General features: G+C 35.2%; 1 protein-coding gene across 6 annotated transcripts in view; it reads left to right on the forward strand.

Annotated features, from left to right (window-relative positions):
* RUNDC3B (RUN domain containing 3B) overlaps positions 1-19,385 on the forward strand; it is a 141,502-nt gene that overhangs the window by 82,491 nt on the left and 39,626 nt on the right. For all 6 annotated transcript variants that reach the window (XM_037129273.2, XM_053672811.1, XM_037129274.2 and 3 more), the window contains 4 exons: positions 4,701-4,790; positions 7,575-7,655; positions 9,529-9,697; positions 19,217-19,374. In XM_037129273.2, coding sequence (XP_036985168.2) covers positions 4,701-4,790; positions 7,575-7,655; positions 9,529-9,697; positions 19,217-19,374 — 498 coding nt within the window. The remainder of the gene's footprint in view (positions 1-4,700; positions 4,791-7,574; positions 7,656-9,528; positions 9,698-19,216; positions 19,375-19,385) is intronic.

Below are 19,385 nucleotides of genomic sequence, written 5' to 3' on the forward strand. Positions count from 1 at the left end.
TTTTTCCCTCCCATTCCCCCCTCCCACTCCTTTCTGGTTACTGTCTATTTGTTCTTTGTTTCAATGTCTCTGATTACATTTTGCTTGCTTGTTTGTTTTGTTGACTAGCTTCCACTTATAGATGAGATCATACAGTATTTGCCTTTTACCACCTGCCTTATTTCCCTTAGCATAATGCTGCTCAGTTCCATCCACGCTGTCCCAAAGGGAAGGAGCATCTTCTTTCTTTCTGCTGAGTAGTAGTCCATTGTGTTGCTATTTCTCAGGCTTCTTTATGTTCTACATTGTTTTTTTACATATTTTATTTATTTATTTTTCGAGAGAGGGGAAGGGAAGGAGAAAGAGTGGGAGAGAAACATCAATGTATGGTTGCCTCTCATGCGTCCCCTGCTGGGAACTGGCCTGCAACCCAGGCATGTGCCCTGACTGGGAATTGAACCGCAGATACTCTGGTTCACAGGCCCGCGCTCAATCCACTGAGCTACGTCAGCCAGGGCTATGTCCTACATTGTTTATTCTTCTTTTTCTATTCATTTTTCTTTCTGTCTCTCTTCCTAGAATTTATTCATCTCTCTATGGCTTTAAATACTACCTATATGGATGACACCACATTGATATCCCTAGCTTAGTAGTTCGAATACCTTGATTTTCCTCTCTCTAACCCTATTTACCTCCTTCTTAGCAAATGGTTTCGCTGCTTACCTACAGGGCTGATCAAGTCAGAATCTAAAATTCATAATTGATTCCTCTTGCTCCCTCACTCTCTACAACCATTTTGTTACCAAGTCTCATCAGTCTTATCTTTAAAATGTATCTTGGATCTACCCACTTACTTTATCTCCAGGATTGCTGCCTCTCTTATCTCTTGCCTGCACTCTCCTCTTAGCCTCACAACTGAGCTTTCAGTTTGTCCCCTTCCAGCCAGTCTTCTTCAAAGAAAAGGGATTATGTTCATTCCCAATTAAAATATTGAACTAGTTTATCATACATTAGCCATCAGGCTCTGCAAACACATTTCCTGGAGTCAAATGCCGGTTTCACAGCTTAACCAGCTGTGGAATCTTCGGCAACTTGCTTGATCCCGGTGTGGCATAATATGTGGGAGGTGAAGTTAAAGAAGGTAACTCCTGTAACGCACTTGCAACAATGCCTGGCGCTCAGTGAATGTTCACAATTACCACTCACGTTATGTGTGCTGAAGATCTCAGGCTAAAACACTTGAGAACGCCTTTCTCAATGACTTTTTTCACAATTGGGATCTCCTTCAATTTTCCTCCATCTCACGTGACCTATTTACTTTATACAACCTCTGCTCTCTAGTTATCTTTTTCTTCTGTGTGTTGCGTGTCCTCTCCCCTAGGCTGTGCACTCCATAGAGAGAGGGACTATGTTTAGCTTGTTCAGGGTTTTAACTCTAATACCTCACACAGTTTCTGCCACATAGCAGGAATTGATAAAATATGTATTTGTTGATAAAATAAATAATCTCACATTTTTAGTAAGATGTTTGGATATTTACTTTTTTGGTCAGTTTTTCATTCTGACTTGATTGGACTCAATAGAATGAAACATTTGTTTATACTGCTGTAATTTGTTTTGCATGTCATGATGAAGAATCTTATTTCCTCCCTTAAAGTTTCTCATATAAAGACTAAATTGAGGAAGAGAACAAGAATATTGATCATGAAATTTCCTATAAGAAAATCTTTCTCATATTTTAAATTGTAGTTTTAAAATGTAGAGTACTTCTGACTCTCAAAAGAGTATTTTGAAAACATGATATTGTACAATATCAACATAGTTTATACTGGATGTTCACTTTGGGTCCCACCCAAAGGATATTTGTTACTGAAGTACCCGAAAGGTCTTAAAAATAGTATTTCAGAATGAGCACCGAGGATAACATTATAGGGACATATTTTAATTAAAGTTAAAGTATTATTCTTATTAGGGTATTATTTTAAGTACTTTTTTATTTCTAATATTTTTTTTAGTTAACATACACATGACTGGAAAAAGTATACCCAATTGAAAATAGAGGCTTTTCTTCCAGCTTACAGTCATATTAAATAGTTCCTTATAATTTTCATTTGCTTCTAAAGTACAAAACTTTAATGCTATAGTCTAATATATAAAACTTTTAATGGAAGTCATATATATCTTCACCTTGATACTTTCAATGTTTATAATATGTTTTTATAACTCAGGACAGTATTTTGGTTAGATCCTTCATATAAAAATATTTTCCTTAGAACAAAAAATATTTTCAACAAAAGAAAGGGAATTTTTTTAGTGTATACCTTACAATTTTGGATTAGTTATCTTAGACTTTATTTTGATTCTCTCGTTACATAACCTTGGTTGTATAAGCAAAACTTGATTAATGCTCCAGTTTTTCTATGAGATCAAATGAAGAGGTTGAAAATTTATAAGCTTTCGAAATCCTTGAAAATGTTGATAACAGGAATCATATTTTCAGTCAAAATTATTGATGTATTGATTTAAGGGAATAAAAAATTAATTTTTCCTAGCAGCTTTTGCCTCCTTAATGTACACAAATAACTTGTCTTTTATTAAATGATAAAAATATGATCTTTTTCAGATCACTTCAGTACTCTCAAATACTGAATAAAGTTATTTTTAAACATGTTATCTCATACATAGAAGTGTATTTTCTGAACAAGTTTTTTTCTTAACCAGAACTGGTAATGAAAAAGTGCAGCATACAATGGACAGTTCTCTTCACTAGCCCTTCCTCTTCCACCTCTCCTCCCCTCCCCTCTGTTGCAGTAAGGACTATTGTATTAAATCAAGTTTGCACAGTATCATGCTTCACATACAGTTTTATTTGAGTGGAATTACTGATTTCTCATATAGCAAACATTTCACGTACATTGGTTAGCTTCAAAAAATGATTTGTAAAACGAAAGCCAAAAAATGCATTAAAACAACATAATATATACATATAAAAAGACCTTTAGACTTTTCAAAAAATCTCTATATCCAGTTAGTTTGTGATTGTTTTTGGTAATCTTCAACAGTTCTAATGCAATGTTGAATTAGGAATCAAGCAAGAATAGTTGTGATCTGATTCTCAGAATGTACTTTTAAACATGGTGGCTCAAGATAGAGAAATAGTAAACCTTTCCTTTTATAGGGAAATACTAGAAATAATTCCCCGTTCCCAGTATCAAAACCAGAATTCTTTTTGAAAGCATATATCCTATAGAATTTGGTGATCTAGAACCATTGGAGTCATAGTTTTTCCATGAGTCAGTAAAATATTCTGCCAACAGCCAATTCAGTGATTGGGTTGGTAAAAGTTTCACATATATAGATTTGTTAAAATTTTTTTTTTGTGGAACACCTCAATTGAATATGTAGACATTTTCTTCAGTTTACTATTCTTTGGTAGGTTGAAAGTTTTCATTTTTCTTCTTTTATATAAATCGATAAAAGCAGTTCCCATATTTCCAAGGAAACAGCAAACATCTATTCCAAGCTGGTCTTCCTACCATATTTGTTTGCAGCCTTGCATCTGTTAAAGGGTAATAGTTGTCCCTTTTCTTTTCTCCTTTTTATTTATTTAAAATTCCTTATGAGCCATAACAGAAGTTAAATTCTCTTTATGTCTTACAAGAAATGGAATGGTTTAATAGAACATAAAGTAAGAAGAATTGGGGTTTCTCCTTGAGGAATTTATCAATGTGAGCTTGGGAAATTATTTTAACCTAATTATTCTCTTGGTGAATTTGAATTAATGAGAATTCCCTTTGCATTTACTTCATGGGCTTTTTGCAAGTATCAAATGATATGTTTGTAAAACTATTTGGTAAACTGCAAACTATTCAAAATTGGTAGTGAATTATGAACATTTAAAAATATTTTTCAACCTTTAAAAAATAAACACAGAAAAAAGAGACAAATTTCATTTACTAAATGGTTTGTTAGTGGGGTGTTATAGCTTAGTGTTCATTGTGTGTAATATATAATGTAAATAGGTATAACAATTTAAGGATGCCTGATTAATGAACATAAACTAGTTTTTGCATAATATTTTTAATATTAATGTAAATTTAATTATCTTACATTCTTTTGTGGGAAAATACTTAAGCCCCATATTATGATTTTTTCCTAAGTGTTTATTTTAAATACTTTAAAATAAAAATGCACTTGATTATATTTTTTAAAATTTTCCACCTTAATAGTCCATCTGCCCTATTAGCATGGCATTGTTAAAGATTAGCATAAATGACTAATGCTCACACCTTCCTATTAATTTTAGTAATAATCTTTGAAAGCACAGAAAAACAGACCGTGTTTGCTTGTTCTGTGTATAGGACAGTCATCTACATTGTTTTGAAAATAGACCAGTATAAATGACCATGAAATTCGCATCTTCCAGATTTTACATTTATATGGCTTCACCATGAGGGGAAAATGCTGGGCAGTTTAGACCCATTGACTTATAATTCTTTTTAAGGGAAGTGGAAACACTTAGAATGATTTTTTCGTTGTGCCAATGTGGTATTTTTTTTCCTCCTAAATGTCTGTAAGAGTTGGGTGACCCAAGTATGTTTTTATTTTGACAAACTAAATACAATTTAGTTCTTCCTACTTTAGTTTGGGCTCTAAGTGATCTCTCTAGATGAAACTTTTCTGTTTTTAATACTTACATATTCACCCATTTCACTTCTCAGGCGATTTTATGAAGACGGAGCAATTGTCTTGGGTGAGGAAGCAAACATGCTTGCTGGCATGCTGCTTGGGCTCAACGCCATCGATTTCAGGTACTTAATCACAGCACGTGCATTCGGCTTTTACCTTTGCCTACCTTATAGTAGTTTCTGCTCATGATTTCTCCCTTTCAATTTTCTAAGAAAAGCGCACAGTGGGAGATTGGTATTTGTATCACGTTGTTCCCTTTTAAATGACATCAGTTTTTCTAAATGGGTTTGCTCTTGGAGGGGAAACTGGCTCAAACTTAAAGAATTACCTTTCAGGCAAGTTATCTAGTTTGGGTAAAAAGAAAGGGTAGATCCCCCGAGGGGAAGAGTCATGCACTCTGGTAGCACTGAAGGAAGGTTTGGGACTTTTATCTCTGAGTATTTTTCTGTTGCCGCTTTAAAATGAAAAGACATACACAAAAAGTAGATTCAAAGCCGGGGAGATTTTCATTATTTCACATGTTGAGATAAAGAAGATCCTGAGAGGAAATTTTGGGCATCTTATGCTTCTTGTGTTATTATCTAAAATATAAAGCATATTGTTAATATTTGCTTTTATTATCAGCAAGAGGAATTGATTCCAGACTAAAATTACAAGTACTAAAAAGGGACACTGTCATTTCTTTTTTAGATTTTCGGAAGCCTCTGTTGGCAATTCTCTAACTTACCCAAGATTTATACTGAAAGTAGAATGTCTGTAATAAGAACTTGAGCATAAGAATGAAGAAAATAATATCTTTTAATTTAAAATACCACTTAAAATCTACTAATATTATTAAAATAAATGTAAACTTAAATGAAAATCTACTTTTAGGTCTTCATTTCAAAAAATAACGCTGCCCGTTTTCACTGAGGTTACCTTTTTCTAGCAAATCACTTCCTTTCAAAATATGCCATTTTATAATTAACATTTCATAAAGTAGTATTAGGTTGATTAGCTTAATCATTTAGGATGAACATGACAGATGCAACAGGAAGGTTGTCTTTATGATCCCTCTGAGGGTATTAACTTCTTACACGGCATGCTGCTGGCTCTATCTAAATCCTTTACAATTTTATTTTTTGGTAAAAAAACAAAAAAACCCAAAACCTGGGAGAAGAATGTGAGCTGTTGATTTATTGTAACCCATGGATACTATTATATAGTCAGCTAAAAACAACTCTTAATGATACATTAGTAATGTTTCTGTAATAAAGGAGGAAAACGCATATAAAATGTTGCCAGTGTGATTCTCTGTTTATTCAAGTCTGGAAAAAAACCCACATACCTTTGATATTAATATATTAGAACAAATATTTCCACAAGCAAACTTCCCAAAGATACCAGAAGATAGGAGTTCATAGATGAATCATGTATTTCTTTTGAAAAATTAACTTACATCATTTAAATATTTCTTTGTTTATCTTTCTAGAAGCTATACTTCTTTTAATTATAGTAATCTTTTTTCTTTTAAAAACTTTAATGTTTTATTTTTAAAAACTAAAAAAATTATATTCAATTACAGTTTTACATTCAATATTATTTTGTGTTAGTTTCAAGCATTCAGCAGAATGCTTAGACAATCATACACTTTACAAATGTTGCCCCTGATATTTCCAGTACCCGACTGGCACCCTATGTAGTTATTATAATATTACTGACTCTGTTTCCTATGCTGTACTTTGCATCCCCATGACTATTGTGTAAGTATCAATCTGTGTACTTCTCAGTTTAAGAATAATAATTTTAAAACTAAACACCTTTTCTTCTGGAAAAAAAAAAACAACACCTGTCTGGAAGTACCATTACGCAAAACAAAGACTACTGGATTGGAGAACCAGGGGATCTGGAGCTTTTTACTGGCTTAATGAAACTCACAGTATAACTCTGGGCCAGTTCCTTAACCTTTTCCTTGTTGCTATACTATTCTATTTAAGGGACAGGGGTTGTATTTTAATTCTTCAATGGGCTTCTTGTGTTTCTCCTATGCTTCTTCACACATTAGTCCATCTAGTTCTAGGGTTACTCAATATCTTCTTGCTCAGCCAACCATCTTCATAACAAGTTTTGTTGACAAATCCTGAATTTTCTGCAAGAGCCTCATTAATTTCAGTTATTTCTCCTGATAGAGGAGATAGGGTTCACTAGCAGCTCACTTTCTGAAGCACCAAACTTGTTAGTTCAATTTTGCCCCAACTTCAGGCAGACTCAGTAAACATCTCCCAAGCTTCCATTGCAAACTTTCTGATTCCCGCAGTCCCGGTATCATTTTCTGTTATTCATTCATTCATGTTGCTCTGAGAAATTACATAGAGAGCAGCCTGGGGCCTGTGCACAGGTGGACCATGTTGGCCCTTCAGCCCCAGAGTTGAGAGCCGTGGTCGCCAAGGCAATGAGTAGACTGCAGGCCCAGGTGCCTGCTCTGCCTGCTGGGGGCACCGTGGTCCCAGGCAAAAACTCACATTTTCTAATTATTTAGATCTTTGTAGGAGTACTCAATGTGACCAGAGAATTTGTATGTAAATGTGAAAGTCTTCATTTGAAAATTTTCTAGTGATACCCTAAAATATTTGACAAAGACCAAGACAGTATGAAATAAATAATGTTTGAAAATGTTTCTCAGTAAATTTTACTTTTGCATGATATATTTGTATAACAGTGTATTAACTTGTACAATTCTTTATCATTTATATTGAAGGTAAAGTGTCTTTATGAAGTATTTATTTGTAACACCTAGTATTTGAATTACAAAAAAAATTTACCTGCAATTCGATGAAACAAATGTCTCTAACAAATTTTTTATAGCACTTCACTTTGATTTAAAATTTTATATATTAATATGGAATATTTATTGTCTGTTGTCTCAGCTTCTGCCTAAAGGGGGAGGGATTGGATGGCAGCTTTCCTGCTGTAATAGACTATACACCATACCTGAAGTTTACCCAAAGGTATTTGACATATAGAAATGTGTTATTGAAATGCTAATTTATCATTGACTGTCTTATACAATATCTTCATTTGATTAAAATTAATTTTTATTTTATCAGTTTGTGGAAACATACATAAATATGACTCCAGTTTTATTTTTAGTATTTATACAGTTTTTATATCATTATTATCTGCATAAATACAGTTTTTAAAAGGTAGCATGCATTTCTATTGCTGTAGTCATTATAATAATAAATATAGTATCTCCTTAGAGTCCATTGAGATTTCAAAACTATAATTCATTATTAGACTGGGTTCAGTTTATCTCCATTATTAAGAAAAGGATAATGAACATTTTTGTGTAAATCAATTTTCATTTTATTTCTATTTTGAATTTACAGAGTTATTCAGGTAAATACAACAAAAACTGTATGGCTTTTAAAGTCTATCCTTATAAAAGAGTTGCAACAATTTATCCTAGCACCAGTCTTGTGTGACAGTTATGAATTCCCACAGTCTCATATCAGGCATTGAAAAATCAATCAGATGAAATCCATAGACTTTCTGAAGGTGTGCCTTCACTTACTGATTTCTGAATGGGACGGTGATCTTTATGTACTTCTAAAATGTTATAATCAGGCCAGAGGCTGTAAGGGAGAGAGAAAGTGAGTAATATGTGTACATGTGTTCTGTGTATACACACACACAATCAAGATGCATTAATGGAGTGCCTACTGTAGGAACAAACTGTCCTCTGTACCAGGGACACATAGATGTTTACAATATAGGAATTTCATGAGTTTCTGAAAAAGAATACATCTCTCCCCAAGATAATCATCATCTAGTGAGAGAAGTTACTATTATCTCAGAGCTAGGAGTATGAATATATTTTGGATGATGAGAAAGAAAGAAAAATAGGGTATTGTGGCAGCAAGATAACTTAAATTGAGTCCTTAATAAAAGGGATAATTCTAGTACATTAGATCTAGAAAAGAAATACAGCATGAAGTTGTTTTGAATAGGCATAAAATTATACTGTCTTGGGATATGCTGGATTATAGGACACTTTGTGAAGATATTATAGTTCAAAATAATACTAGTAAAAATGATATTAATAACATTTATTGAATATATATCCGGCATTGTTCTAGGGCTTTATTTCTATTAACTCATTAATTTTCAAAAGCCAGTGAAGTAGGCACTGCTAATCCTTATTTTACAAGTGAGAAAACTGAAACAAAGAGACGTTAAGGAACTTGTCCACAGTCCCACAGTTTTTTGGTGCAGAGTGGGACACAGATCAGAAGTTAAGGAGTGCGATTAATGGAAATTTGTATGCAATTTCCTTTCTTTGATGCACAAATCTAAAAACGTATACATAGCCTTTTCTCCTTTATATATTAAAAGATTCCTAACAACTTGTTATATAACAGACACTAAAATGAGAAGGGAAATACCAGTTCAGCCTAGGCATTAACAAGTTAGAATTTCTGACCATAGACTTTTTCTTTTTAGAAAGACTTAAACTACCTTAATTGAGCCAATATTTTAAAAACTGAATTGCTTCCACTCAAATATAACTATATTAAACACATTTTTTAAAAACTCTATTATTTTTCTGATTTTAAGAAACTGTCAGAGTTTGCCCCTCCCCAAATGACTGCTTTTAATTTATTTTGGAAATAATACATATTCATTATAGAAAAACTAAAAACACAGAAAGGTATCTCAAAAACTTAAAGCCTTTATAATATCATTAATTATAATTGTATATTTAGTGGTAAATATTTTAGAGTTTGCTCACGAGTAGCTTGAAAATACAGAAGTATTCCTTAAAAATCAAAGTTGGTACTACTATTAAGTTTATTATTAAAAGAATTTTACTCTTTCCAGTTCGGATAGCATCAGCAGTGACGAGGAAGAGCTGAGGACCTTGGGGAGCAGCGGCAGTGAGAGCAGCACTCCAGAGAACGTCGGGCCTCCTTTCATCATGGATGAGAACAGTTGGTTCAACAAGTGCAAGAGAGTTAAACAGAAGTATCAGCTGACCCTGGAACAGAAGGTATTCATCAGTGTCAAAAGGCATTCATTTAGTTCTACTTATTGCCTTGGGACTGTCACTGCCAAAAGATCTTTTAGCTAAATGAAAGAATTTGCCCATTGCTCCTTTCTTTCTGTTCTATTTTAGGAAGGGCTTTTGTGTGTTAAACTTTTTGAAATTTTATGCTGTGCTATAAAGATAAGCCATTTATTTTTCTGTATGTGGTTTCCTTTATATGTTTGAGATTTTAGTTTCTAAGATTAATTTCATAAGATATCATTCTGTATGTGAAAGAGCAGTAATTGCTTAAGCAAATTCCATACATGTCTCATTTGTTCTTTTTTATTTTATTTTTTATTGTTCTTCAAGTACATTTGTCTCCAATTTCTCCCCACCACTCCTAGCCCTCCCTACCCATCTCCCACCCACAGTCTTATCCCCCTTTAGCTTTGTCCGTGTGTCCTTATACATGTTCCTTGACAACCCTTCCCCTTTTTTCCCTGTTATCCCCTCCCCCCTCCCCTCTGGTTATGATTATTTTGTTCTTTATTTCCATGTCTATGGTTATATTTTGCTTGCTTGCTTGTTTTATTGATTAGGTTCCACTTACAGGTGAGATCACATGGTATTTGTCTTTACCACCTAGCTTCTTCCATTTGGGATAATGTTCTCCAGACCCATCCATGCTGTAGCAAAGGGTAGGAGCACCTTCCTTCTTTCTGATATGTAGTATTCCATTGTGTAAATATACCACAGTTTTTTGATCCACTCGTTTACCGATAGACACTTAGGCTGTTTCTAGCACTTGGCTATTGTAAATAATGCTGCTGTCAACATTGGGGTCCAAAGGTTCTTTAGATTTGGTGTTTCAGGGTTCTTAGGATATAATCCCAGCAGTGGAAATGCTGGATCAAAAGGCAGTTCCATTTAGTTTTCTGAGAAAATTCCATACTGTTTTCCACAGTGGCTGCACGAGTCTGCATTCCCACCAACAGTGCACTAGGGTTCCCTTTTCTCCACAACCTCACTAGCACTTGTTTGTTGATTTGTTTTTTATGATCATTCTGACTGGTATAAAGTGGTATCTCATTGTCATTTTCATTTTCATCTCTGATGGCTAGTGATGCTGAGTATCCTCTCATATGCCTCTGGGCCCTCTGTATGTCCTCCCTGAAGAAGTGTCTGTTCATGTCCTTTGCCCATTTTTAATTGGGTCGATTGTCTTCCTGGAGTGGAATCGTGTGAGTTCTTTATATATTTTGGAGATCGAACCCTTGTCTGAGTTACCATTGGCAAATATATTTTCCATAGAGTTGGTTCCCTTTTCATTTTGCTGATGTTTTCTTCAGTCATGCAGAAACTTCTTATTTTGATGAAGTCCCATTTGTTTATTCTTTCCTTTATATCCCTTGCTCTAGGGGACATATCAGTAAAAAATATTGCTGCGTGGAATATCTGAGATTTTCCTCCCTATGTTCCCCTCTAGGACTTAATGGTGTCACAACTTATGTTTAAGTCTTTCATCCATCTTGGGTTTACTTTTGTGTATGGTGTAAGTTGGTGGTCAAGTTTCATTTTTTTTTTGCATGTAGCTGTCCAGCTATCCCAACACCATTTATTGAAGAGGAAATTTTTACTCCATTTTATGTGTCTTCCCCTTTGTCAAATATTAATTGACCATAGAGACTGAGGTTTATTTCTGGACTCTTTATTCCATTGGTCTTATGCTAGTACCAGACTGTTTTGATTACAGTGGGCCTTGTAGTTTGATGTCAGGTATGGTGATCCCTCCCACTCTGTTCTTCTTTCTCAGAATTGCTGTGGCTATTCAGGGTCACTTATGGTTCCATAAAAAATTTGAAATACTTGTTCTATGACTGTGAAATACGTCATTGGTACTTTAATAGGGATTGCATTGAATCATAAATTGCTTTGGGTAGTATGGACATTTTGATGTTAATTCTTCCAGTCCATGAACACAGTATACATTTCCATTTGTTTGTGTCTTCCTTAATTTCTTCAGTATTGTGTAGTTTTTTGAGTACAGGTCTTTTACCTCCTTTGTTATATTTATTCCTAGGTACTTTATTTTTCTTGTTGCTGTAGCAAATGGGACTTTTTTCCTGATCTCCGTTTCTGATATTTCATTGTTGGTATACAAAAATGCCTTCTATTTCTGAATATTGACTTTGTATCCTGCCATTTTGCCAAATTCACTTATTAGGTCGAGTAATTTTTTAGTGTATTCTGTAGCGTTTTCTATGTATATTATCATGTAATCTGCAGATAATAATTGTTTGGCTTCCTCCTTTCTAATTTGGATGCCTTCTATTTCTTTTTCTAGTCTGATTGCTATGGCTGGGACTTCCAATAATATGTTGAATAAAGTGGTGAAAGCGGACATCCTTGTCTTGTTCCTGATCTTAGTGGAAAAGCTTTTAGTTTTTGCCCTTAGAGTATGATATTGGCTGTAGGTCTCTCGTATATAGCCTTCATTATGTTGAGGAATGCTCCCTCTATTCCCACTTTGCTGAGTGTTTTTATCATAAGTGGGTGCTGTACCTTATCAAATGCTTCTTTTTGAATCCATTGATATGATCATGTGATTTTTGCTTTTCATTTCTTTGTGTAATGTATTATGTTTATTGATTTGTGAATATTGTACCATTGTTGCATCCCTGGGATGAATCCCACTTGGTCATGGTCTATGATCTTTTCAATATTTTGTATGCAATTTGCCAATATTTTGTTGAGGATTTTAGTGTCTATGTTCACCAGCGATATTGGCCTGAAGTTTCCTTTCTTTGTTGTATCTTTATCTGGTTTTGGGATTAGGATAATGGTGGCTTCATAAAAAGAGTTTGGAAGTCTTCCCTCTTCTTGTATTTTTTTGAATAGTCTGTGAAAGATAGGGATTAGCTCCTTAAATGTTTGTAAAATTCTCCTGTGAAACCATCTGGTCCAGGGCTTTTGTGTGTGGGAAGTTCTTTGATTATTGCTTCAATTTCATCTGCTGTTATTGGTCTATTCAGGCTTCTTGTTGCTTCTTGATTCAGTTTTGGAAAATTTCATTTTTCTAGAACAATTTTCTAGAAAATTGTTCATTTCAACTAGGTTTTCAAATTTATTGGCATATAGTTCTTCGTAGTAATTTCTTACTGTCTTTTATTTTTCTGTAGTGTCAGTTATAATCTCTCCTCTTTAATTTCTGATTTTGTTTATTTGGGTCCTATTTCTTTTTTTTCTTGATGAGTCTGGGTAAAGGCTTGTTGGTTTTGTTTATCTTTTCAAAGAACCAGCTCCTAGATTTATTTATCCTTTGAGTTGTTCTTTTAGTCTCTATGCCATTTAATTATGCTCAGATCTTGGTTATTTCCTTCCTTCTGTGTCAAACTCATTTTCACTGGGGGCCACATCAGCCTCACTGTTGCCTTCAAAGGGCCAAATGTAATTTTAGGACTGTATAAATGTAACTACTCCTTAACTGTTAAGGAGTTGAAATTACATTTGGCGCTTTGAAGGCAGCCACGACACTAATGTGGCCCACAGTGAAAATGAGTTTGACACCGCTGTCGTACTTACTCTGACCGTGGTTTGTTGTTCCTCCAGTTCTTACAGATGTAGGGTTAGGTCGTTTATTTGAAACATTTGCCTTTTTTTAGGTGAGCCTCTGTCGCTATGAATTTCCCTCTCAGGACTGCATTTGCTGTGTCCCATAAGTTTTGGACTCTTGTGAGTTCATTTTCATTTGTTTCCAGAAACCTTTTGATTTCTCCTTGATCTTATTATTAACCCATTCATCGTTTAATAGCAGGCTTTTTAATCTCCACAAATTTAAGTGTTTTCCAGATTTTTTCCTTGAGGTTGGTTTCTGATTTCAGGCCATTGTGGTCTGAGAAAATGCTTGATATAAATGCAGTATTCTTGAATTTGTTGAGGCTTTGCTTGGTGTTCCGTCAAGTGGTCTGTCTTTGAAAATGTTCCACGTGCCTTTGAAACGAGTGTGTGTTTTGCTTCTTTGGGATGAAAGATTTTATCAGTTAAGTCCATTTGATCTAGGGCATTGTTCAACACTGCAATATTCTTGTTGATATTTTGTTTAAAAGATCTATCCATTTTTGACAGTAGAGTGTTAAAATCTCCTAGTATAAGTGTGTCACTCTCAATATCTTTCTCGAAATCCTCCAAGATTTTCCTTATATGTTTGGGTGCTCCTATGTTGGGATCCTCTGCTCCTATGTTGGGTGCATATATATTTATAATATTTATGTCTTCTTAATGGATTCTTCTCTTGAGTATTATGAAATGTCTGCCTGTATGTCTTCTTATGGCCTTTCTTTTGAAGTCTTTTTTCTCTGATATAAGTATTACTACCCTGGCTTTTTTCCCCTGTCCATTGGCCTGGAATAGTTTTTCCCAGCTCTTCACTTTCAGTCTGTGATGGTCTTTTGTTCTGACATGGGTCTTTTGTGGACAGCATATGTGCGGCTCATGTTTTCTTATCTGTACAGCTCTCCTATACCTTTTGGTTGGAGCATTTAGTCCATTTATATTTAATGTTGTTATTGATAGGTACTTATTCATTGCCATTTTATTCCTTTTGTACCTGCATTCCTTTCTCTCTCTCACTGTTTTTCTTCCTCTTAAAGTACATCTTGCAGTGTTGGTTTGGTGGAGAAGTATTTTGTCAGATTTCATTCATCCAGGAAACTTCTTATTTTGCTTTGCATTTTAATTGAGAGCCTTGCTGGGTAGAGTAGTATTGGTTGCGGGCCTTTGCTTTTCATTACTTGGAATATTTCTTGCCATTCTCTTCTGGCCTGGAGCATTTATATTGAGAAGTCAGCTGCTAGTTTTATCAAGGCTCCCTTGTATGTTACTTCCTATTTCTCCCTTGCTGCCTTTAAAATTCTCTCTTCATCTTAGAATTTTGCCATTTAATTATGGCTTGGAGTGGGCCTTTTTGTGTTCTTCTTGATTGGAACCCTCTGTGCTTCTTGAATTTGTGTGACCTTTTCTCTCATCAGATTAGGGAAGTTTTCCATCATTCCTTTTTCAAACAGGTTTTCTATCCCTTGTTCTTCTTCGTCTCCTTCTGGTATCCCTATTATATGGTTATTATTACGTTTCGTGTTGTCCTGCAGTTCCTTAACCCCTCTTCATTCTTTCCGAGACTGTTTTCCTTTTCTTGCTATGTCTAGGAGTTTTTTTTCCCACCTTGTCCTCTAGCTTGCTGACTTGATCCTCTGCTTCATCTAGCCTTATTTTGGTTCCTTCTGCTGTGCTCTTCAATTCAGAAATTGTATTCTTTATTTCCTCTTGGCCCTTGTTGATCATTTTGCTGTCCTTTTTCATGGTGATACAGTTTGTAGTAAGTTCCTTGTAGCTTCCCTGTAGTGTTTGGTAATTCTCACTGAGCTCATTGAGCTTCCTTATTACCATTGTTTTGAACTAATATCTGATCATTGAGTTGCCTCTATTTCATTTAGCAGTCTTTCTGAGGATTCCTCTTTTTCTTTCAATTGAGGGTTATTTCTCTGTCTTTCTATTATTTGTGAGACTCATCTTGTTTACTTCTTCTTCTTAAACTGATCTATTGTAACTCCCTCAGTTTGTGGTGTGAACTTTTATGGTAGGAGACTTGTGAGAATCAGTGGTGCATTCTCCTTGATCTACTGAACTTGATGCTCTTGGGATGCCTTTTATGCCATTTGTGTTGGCTCTCTGGATGTAATTGGGTTTTGATTGTTGTTGGGTCATTCTTTGGTGGGTCCTCCCCTCTAGCTGGTTGACTGAGGGTCACTCTGCCCTCTATGTCTCATATGCTGTTATGTAGGTGCTGCCAGAACAAAATCACCAAGCCCAGGAAACAACCCAAATCAGCAAAAATAACACCCTCTGCCACAATCCCACTATCAACAGCAAATGAACCACTATTAATGAAGGCACAAAGAGATTAAGACTATTATAAGAAAGGAGAGAAAGAAACTATAGTATAAAATCTATTGCTGTAATATGCACAAACTTACTGGTCAAGAAATTAATGTAAAAGCTATACAAGATAAAAATATCACTAATCATGGAGAAGACCATAGTGGATTTCATCTAGGTAGCCTCTAGTACCTACCACTGTTTTTCCTTTCTGGATCTACCTCTGGTGATGTCAGATATTGACACCCCCCCACCCATCTGACCTTATTAGGCAGCCTGCCAGGGATCTACTGTCTGTGGCTGTCTACTTCAGTTGTTAATCTAGTCACTCTTCACTTAACAGGCTTAACTACCATGGGGTAGGGCAGAATCCCTCCTGGGCTTTTATTTCCCCTCAGGCAGCTGCTGCTCTGAGGGGAGTGGTCTGCTTGAGCAGGATAGCTGCTGCTGTATGGGGGATGACTCAGTACTGGGATCCCGGGGTCTTCTCTCTCAGCTCTCTCCCCAAAGCTTGCGTCCTCAGTCTCTCCCGAGGCATCTCTAGCCCACTCTGTTCCCACCTTTGCATGTTGCAACACACCTTTGTGTGTTGGCTTTTTAAATGGCTCTTTGCATATCCAGTCATCTATCTCCAGCAGAGAGCAGCCCTTCCACTTTTTGCCGATGGTTGTTATCTGTGTACTTTTTGGGTTCTAGTGCTCTAGGCTGGGGATCTCAGCCTAGGGTTTAGGCCCTGCTCTTCTCAAGGGGGTCCAACCAGGCACTTAATTATCTCTGTGGCTCTGCTGCCTATGGGCTCCCAGCCAGCCTTCTGGAGTCTCCACTGCACTCCTTACCAGTCAGGTTGTGCTGAGGCTGATTCTTCTGACTGTACAAGGTTATAAGTCTTCTCTTTTGCTATTGTTCAGTTTTTTGTTCCAAGTGATTTCTCCATAATTTAATTGTAATTCCAGATTGGCCCTGGGAGGAGGTTATGTTACTTCCATTCATACCTCTGCCATCTTGTGCCCTTTCATTTGTTCTTTTTTAATCAGTTATTTTAGCAGCAGCTTTTGCATGTTGAGCACTATACTTGGCCAAGTAGAGTATATAACAGAAAGGAAAATAAACTCTATTATCTTGAGGAGTTGTAATCTCTTTTTTTCCTACTGTATTATCTTTTCTATCTTCTACCCATCCTTTTAAATTGTCTTTATTCATAGATAATTTATATAGGAAAAGCCTGATGAATTAACAATAGAAGTACTGAAAGAATAAAAAAATACACTGAGGAAAATGCTTACAAAGTGAATTTACAAATGTGAATAAAGTTTATATAGACAAACAGCTACTGGTTAGAAGATACACAGAAGAAGATCCTATTTATAATAGCTATAAAAATGTACATAATGTGTATGGAGGAAAATTTAATACCCTATTAAAGAAGACTTCTCATACCAGCAAGATTTCAGACTAATATAATCTGAAAGCCTTTACATTGTAAAGATATGAAAATGCTGAGTAGAATACAATTTTAAAGAGCTTCATGCAGCTACTTTGAGAGCTACTGTCTCAAAGAATACAAGCTCATTAAGGACTGGAAAAATAGAAACCCAGAAACACAAAAGGAGTAAGTCGTGGGGTGAGCCACTGAAGCCCCCTGTGTGGGGAGGAGCCACGCCCTTTATTTAGGTACCTGTGTTTTAATACCAACAGGGAAACAGCAGATCTAGGCCCACTATCATTCAAGATGCAAACTGAACCTAGAAGGCAGGAATGAGGTGCAAACTGACAGACTAAGCACAGAAATTGGTAAATAAAACTTGGCCATATGAAACAAAATGACTATGTTAATGGCCAATATGGGATGTCATTGGTGTGCTGAAATATGTTTAACAAACTGATTTTTGCAGAGGAAGTAGAGAAGCCCTGATTTGTGGCATTTGCCAATTCTCTGGGGTAAATAATTCCATCATGGCCCAGTTCTAGATGCAGAACTGGGAAGAGATGCCCCGTAGCACACCATTGTGTAGATAGATACAATAGTAAGAGCCCAGATAATAGTAAAAGGTGGTAAAATACTGAAGTAGCGATCAGTTTGGAGTGGTCATTTTGTTGTTTTTAGTATAATTTACTTAAGTTTGTCTATATAATTTAATTTTTAATAATAGCAGTGTTTGACAACTGCGTAGGAAATTTTCTGAAGTTTAATAATCAGCTCTTGAGAGCTGTATAAGCTGATCGCAGCCCTCCACTGGGAAACCAAGGGAAAGTAAACCTCTAACAGTATTAGGAAAGGTAAGAGAGGATGATTGAAGCTAAAGCCATTCGAGGTCTTTGTACTAGAGTGAAAAATGTAATCACATATTTTAATGTGCATGTACATGTTTCAAAAGTTGCAATTAAAAGAAGTAGAATCTTTAATCTGCACACAGTTTTGAGGATTATTGGGGGAAAAATCTGAAAAAGAAACTTAATGAGGGGAGAGTGGTATTAACTTCTATTAACATGTAGCATGAAGAAAAATTAGTTAAAATACTTTGTTAATGACTTTCAAATAGGATAACATATTGGAGTAAACCAATACATTAAGAAAAAAAGATTCATATTATACCTGAGAGGAATTTGTAAGCACATTGCAACAAAAAAGTAGGATATTATGAGAAAGGAATCATCAGTGAACATGATAGAGTTATTGGAAACTAAAATTAAGATTTCCTGAATTCAAAATTCAGTTTAAGTGTTTGGAGGATAAATTCAAAGAAGTTTCTCAGAAAGCAGAATAAGAGGACAAAGAAACAGTAAATGAATAAAAATAACAAAGAGTTGTTTCTATGAATGTGTCTCACATGATCCTTTAAGTGCTGTATTTGTCACTTAATCATATGTAAGTTTATGAATATATTCATTTCTTTACTTCAGCAATTAATATTTTGAATTAAAGCCATGTTATCTACAAAAAAATGGAATAGAGGGTCAGTTCAAGAAGTCTCGTTATCTACTAGGTGTTTCATAATAACAGTAGCTAGGAATTATACACTGCATTCAGTGTACTAGGTAGTATTCTACCTATGCTGATCTGCTCAATCTTCCCAACGAGGCACACTTACTCTCCTCGCTTTCAGATGATGAAACTACAGCACAGAGAGATTAACTTGCCCAAGGAAGCATTCATAGCTGGTAACTAGTACAACTGGAACGCATGGACCCTAGACACTCCTTAAGCCTGCAGGCCTAACCAAAACATCGTACTGCTTTCCACTGATCTGTTAAAGCTAAACTGTTCATCTGTTTTTGAAAAAATGACCACATAGAAACAGTTTTTCAATTGGTTATTCTGTAATTAGTTCTGCATTTTGAAACTAGGAGGCATGTATTTTTTCACTGTTGTAGAGCTCAGAAATTATATTTTAACTAAATTATACCTTAAGTTACAAAAATTTATAATGAATCAGAGAAGAGCTTTAAATAATGAACATATGTTAATTTTTTGTATTCAATTAAAACAATTATTTTCTTACTGTTTAACCAGTGATAATCTGTAATAGTATAGATATGAATGAATAGTATAGATATGAATATATATTACAATTTTACAGTTGGCTGTGTCTTGCTGATCTGTATTTTTAGGGTTATCTTGAAGAACTCTTACGACTTCGAGAGAACCAGCTGTCTGAATCCGTCTCCCAAAATAAAACACTACTACAAAGGATTGAGGATTCTGATCTGGCCCATAAATTGGAAAAGGAACAGTTAGAATACATAATTGTAGAGCTTCAAGATCAGCTGTAAGTGAGAC

This window comes from Artibeus jamaicensis, unplaced genomic scaffold (assembly GCF_021234435.1).
Source record: "Artibeus jamaicensis isolate MK-2021 breed Jamaican fruit bat unplaced genomic scaffold, CSHL_Jam_final contig_787, whole genome shotgun sequence".
Taxonomy (NCBI): Eukaryota; Metazoa; Chordata; class Mammalia; order Chiroptera; family Phyllostomidae; genus Artibeus; species Artibeus jamaicensis.